The sequence below is a fragment of the Condylura cristata genome, unplaced genomic scaffold, assembly GCF_000260355.1.
Source record: "Condylura cristata isolate star-nosed mole 26May11 unplaced genomic scaffold, ConCri1.0 scaffold00009, whole genome shotgun sequence".
Classification (NCBI taxonomy): domain Eukaryota; kingdom Metazoa; phylum Chordata; class Mammalia; order Eulipotyphla; family Talpidae; genus Condylura; species Condylura cristata.
The window spans coordinates 4,207,074-4,212,299 of NW_004567110.1; the positions used below are offsets into that span (position 1 = coordinate 4,207,074).

General features: G+C 57.9%; 1 protein-coding gene across 1 annotated transcript in view; it reads right to left on the bottom strand.

The window, feature by feature from the left end:
• Positions 1 to 5,226, bottom strand: part of KHDRBS3 (KH domain containing, RNA binding, signal transduction associated 3) — a 118,746-nt gene that overhangs the window by 59,776 nt on the left and 53,744 nt on the right. Inside the window, exon 3 of the mRNA XM_012722898.1 lies at positions 3,857 to 3,973. Within this exon, the coding sequence (XP_012578352.1) occupies positions 3,857 to 3,973 (117 nt within the window). The remainder of the gene's footprint in view (positions 1 to 3,856; positions 3,974 to 5,226) is intronic.

Consider the following 5,226-nt stretch of genomic DNA (forward strand, 5'->3'; position numbering starts at 1 on the left):
GTGTCCCCACATCGAGCTCCCCGTCCGTCACCCCTGCACGCACGGCCCGCCTCAGCTCTCCAGCAGCCCCAGCTCAGTGCCGACTCTGCACCCCCTCCTCACTGACTGACTGGAGGGCGTGGGCGAGCCTCGGCTGCCTGGTCTGGGGCGGCAGCAGATGCCCAACAGGTGTTGCGTGAGTGACCAAAGAAATACGATTCTGTCTCGTCTGCGTTCACTTGCTCGGTCACACTCATTTTCTACGTACCAGGCACCACACGGCAAGGGGAAAACGGGGGAAACATGCGCGAGAGATGCTATTATGTGGTTTTATAATTATGACAGTTCTGTGGTGGGGAGGGGGTGGGGAGGAAGGGGGGAGCGCAAGGCCTCAAGCAGGCCTGTTCCCAACACTAACCTCTGACAGACTGAGCAGGCGCCTCCACAAAAGCCAGTTCCACAAAGAAAGAGCCAGCTCCCCAACGCCCCCCAAAGAGACACAGGCCCTGGATCCACAGCAAACACAGCTCTTGATTCTACCACTAGCTGACAGGCCGGGAGGGCCGAGCCCTCCAATCGTCCATAAGGCGTCAACTCAACTCACGCGAATCCTTGCAAAGGAAAGGGGGAGCCACAGGTCCAGCCGGCGAGGGCGGGACACCCAGCCGGACAGGCCTGCTTATCTGACACTGGTGAGCAGACTGCACAGAACCCCCACACCTGCCTCACCAGTCCTTCTGTCGCTAAAAGAAGCACGTTAGCACCAGGCCACCGAGACGCCCGAAGGCCCAGTTCGTGCCACGGCCTGGCCAAGCGCACAGTGCAGCAGCGTCCAGCCCACTGCCGGGCACCAGCCCGCACGCCGTGAGTGCCACCCTTCACGGTCACAGAGTGAGCAGAAAACGAGAGGGACATCACCGCCGGGGAGAGCCCACGCCAGCGGCCGCACCGCCCTGGCGCCTCCCTCAATCCGCCCAGGATGAGGTGCAGACGGCTCGGCCAGCCGCAGGCCTCCGCCGCCCCTCACGGCCTTCCCAGCCGCGGGCATTCACGAGCGGCCTTCACGGCTGACCCTCAGGAAACTTGACTCCATGCAGAGTAGTTCAACTTTGAAAGTATGAACTGACGAAATGAATATCTTTTTTCCTAATACGGCATCAAATTAACGATTTTTAAAAAAAGCATATTGAGCATATTGATCTCAGGCCAGCCTTTTGCTGTCCATCACAACCTTCCGCCGCCTTCATATCTCAGAGCCAGCATTTCTTCTTGCCCTTGGGGACGTAACTCTCTCAGCCTAAGCGGTGGCTTCAGTGGTGACAACAGGGTACCTCCCGCTCATGGGCAGGGCTGTTGCAGTAAAGGCGTCCGCAGTAATAGGAATTAGGGGTATTAGGAATAAAGGCGTTGAGCAGTACCGTCTCGTGTCTGAGACACAGCGTCCCTAGCGTCACGCCCAACGTAAACAGTGAGTGATGAGCTCGAGCACAGTAATGACGACGCTGGCGAAATGACTGTTACAGGAAAATAGCGTCTGTGTTCTGTCCCCCTGCAGCAGAGCTGGCCCAGCAGGACGGCTGGCTCATCCTGTGACCCAGCAGCTGACACAGGTCCCAGGGAGCCGGGATATCAGCGACACGGTGACCGGGAAGAATTATGTTCACGTCAGAAAGGAAAGAGTGAACTCTTCGACAATCTACAAGGAGGAGGCTTTAATACCAGTAGAGGAAGCAGAGATAGGAACGTAGTATTGGCTGAATTTCTGTAAACAAAGTCGTCAAGAAACCCAGCAGAAAAGGGTCTTCACAGGCTTCAAGCAGGAGGGTCTGACGACAGAGGGTGGACGTGCACCAGGCAGGTGGGCAGTGCCACGCCTTTGCAGGTGTGACTGGCGGGCCGCAGCAGGGCGGCGGTCTCAGAGAGCAGGGTGCGTGCGGTGGGGCTGAAGGGAACCATTCTTCAAGGTGCTGAATGTTTAAAGAAGAAAGCGACAGGTGGAATCTCGCCTTACAGGTTCAAGCCCGAGGAGCTGGAGGGCTGGCGGGGTCCACAGGGAGCACAGCCCGGTGCCGCAGGGGCCCTGCAGACGGACCACCCTCTCCCGCGACGCTAGGGACATATCTGGTGGCAGTGACAAGCTGAGCGCCGGTCCAGCTGCCCTTGGGGGGATTCGGATTCACTCGGGTATCTAAATGGAAGGCGACCTGCCACGTGGACACGTGCCTGCTGGGGAGGCCTTTCCTGCCTCGTGTCCCTGGGACGGACACTGTGACCCTTGGTCTCAGTACGCTGCCCTGCTGCACCGCCGGACCTGATCCCCACCCGCCCCCACCCCCGGGACGCCCACAGCAACACACCACCTCTGGCTGCAGGGGGCACTTCCCCTCGGCCACCCCAACTAGGATGGGGGACCTTCCAATAGAGGGACTGAGGAGAGAAGAAGTACCCAGGCAGCTGATGAGACCTGGGACCCCTTTCCCTACATGGGCAGTAGGGCACTTGCTGTTGTTGCCTGGACGTAATAAAGCCCCCGCCCAGCTCGCCCCTCACCCATGGTGGATGCCCCAACCATGGCTCTGGCTAAGAAGTCCCTTAGCAACAAGACCAGGGTGGGGCGCTGTCCCCGGGCTCCACCGGCCTTTGGCAGCTCCTGGCTCGGTCACGGCATCAGCGAGGGGCACTTTCCTGCAAGATGCGGGAAGTTCTGGGCCCACCTCCTCCTCCTACGTCAGAGCAGATAACCAGGAGAGGAGAGCACACGGCTTGCAAAGCCAGGCTTGTAAGTGGGCAGCCCAACCCAGCGGTGCCCTGGGGTCATTTCAAACACCTGCTGCAAGTTCGTCTCGAGGCTCCACCCAATAGGCCGGGCATGAACGGCTGTGTTTCACACCAATATCCAAAAGAGAACCATGCTTTCGTCAAATAATAGACCCAACTAACCCAGGTAACACACCCAGCTTCTCCAAATCTCCATTTTCTGACATCTAAAATAAATACTGATCTCTCACCACTTTTGCAAGAATATGAAATGATCCACATACGAGGGTCACAGAGTGGCAGATTCACCACAGCCACTCAAGGCACAAACGATGGCTGTTTAGTGATGCAAGGTTCCAATCAGATGGACGTGTCGCTGAGGGAGCCAGCCTGTCTAAGCGGCTCTCTGGCTTGACACAACCATCGCCCAGCGTCTCCTGCTAAGTGACCCGGAACATGGTTTGCTTCGCAGTGAGACAAATCTTTCAATGAAGTGATAACAAGGACCAAAAAGTGATAACACACATCAGGAGATGTGAAAATTTCCTTCAGAATTGGTAAGATTTAATACTGTGATTAATAAAAATAACTCAGGAATGTTGAGCTTGCGTAACAACGGAAGCAGCTGCTGTGAGCACAGCCACATCGAATAACCATGTGTTGTTCTATGACTTAATATCTATGACTTAATATCAACATTAACTTGACAAAATGTATGAGACCCAGGAATGGCAACAGGAGCAAATCAGAGAACATGCTTTACAGCGTCTGGCCTGTGAGGCAGGCGGAGAAAGCAAAGGTGAAGGGGCTGACCTCCGAGGCTCATGCGCTTCGGCAAGACCGCGGGTTACTTCTAGCTCCGAAGCTCTAAGCGCGGCTACTGTGTCTGGTAAGTGGATAGACCAAGACACGGTTTTGTGCTACATATTCTGAACCTGACGGGGTGACAGGGTTGTCTGCACAGTATCACAAGTACATCACCTTACACAACACTTTCATGCGATGTCACTGGACACCCTCCTCAGGCTTTATGTAAAATGCGTCAACACGGTAAGCGACCCAAAGCACAGCATGCAAAGCGACGGGCAGACTTACAGCCGTTGTCTGGAGTGAACGTTACCTTTGCTTTGTCCCTCATGGAACCTTTTCCAAGAATGGACATTTTTGTCAAGGTCTCTTCCTGTAAACGCTTCAGAGAATTGCCACGTGGACCCAAAAGTTTCCCCACAAAGTTGAACTAGAAAAACAAACAGAGAAACCAGATCTGTGACATGCAGAGGACTGGGGGGGTGGGGGGACAGGAGCTGCACCCGTGCAGGAGCCCCCGACTCGGCTGGGCGCTGTGAAACTGAAGCAAGCTGGCGTCTTTCTTTCTAATCACCTCACCCACGACCAGATTTCACAAACTATGAGTGAGCCCAGAACTCCAGGCTGTACCCCTCCGGTCTCAGCACCTGCTCAGTGCCCGCCTAGGATAGGACGGAATGAGGGGGGTCACTGGATACGGGGCGCTGTGGGCGGCAGGAGCCAGGGCTCAGTCTGGCTGGCGGTGGGGGGGAGCGGCCACCGAGGTGAGTGCCCGCCCTTGGGTGCTCACCCACTGGCACTGGGAGCCTGAAAAAGCTGGAAGAAAAGCCCATCTCTTCTACAATGACCCACTCGAACTCGGGCCCTGAATCTGCCACGATCAAGGCTTTGTCAGCTACTGCTGGGGTGGTGGGGGTGGTGCAGGAGAGTCGGGGGGTGGGGGGCCGTGGAGGGAAGCGACTTCATTCCAGGCAAGGGCTCCCAGGAGAGGCTGTGGCTTGAGACCGTCCCCCCACTCACCAGCAGGGCCACCCCGCACCAGGGCTACCCAGTCACCCCACCGCCTCAGGTGTCAGGCGGCATGAGGAGGGACGACAGGACCCGCCCTCGCGGGGCGGATGAGCGGGTGCGGGCAAGGAGAGCCCTGAGCGCAGAGCCTGGCACCCAGCAGCTCGACCAGCAGATCTGGAAGGGAAGGGTCGTGGCCGGGAATGGCAGGCGAGGCCTGAAAGCCTTGCTCTAAGAAGGGCACGTCAAGAACGGTTCTCGGGCCCAACAGAGTCAGCCCTGCACCCTGGGGCAGAAACACCTGTCTGGCAAGATTCTTGACTATAAACGCTCATGGTGGCTGCTGGCTCCAGGCTGGCCCGTGACCCTCGCCCCTCAGGGCTGACTCCCAGTGCCCACATCTCTCAGGGCTGCCCCCCCACCCATGACCCTCGCCCCTCAGGGCTGACTCTAGTGCCCACATCCCTCAGGGGTGCCCCCTCCCATGACCCTCGCCCCTCAGGGCTGACTCCCAGTGCCCACATCCCTCAGGGCTGCCCCCTCCCATGACCCTCGCCCCTCAGGGCTGACTCTAGTGCCCACATCTCTCAGGGCTGCCCCCCCCACCCGTGACCCTCACCCCTCAGGGCTGACTCCCAGTGCCCACATCCCTCAGGGCTGACCTCCGTGACCCTC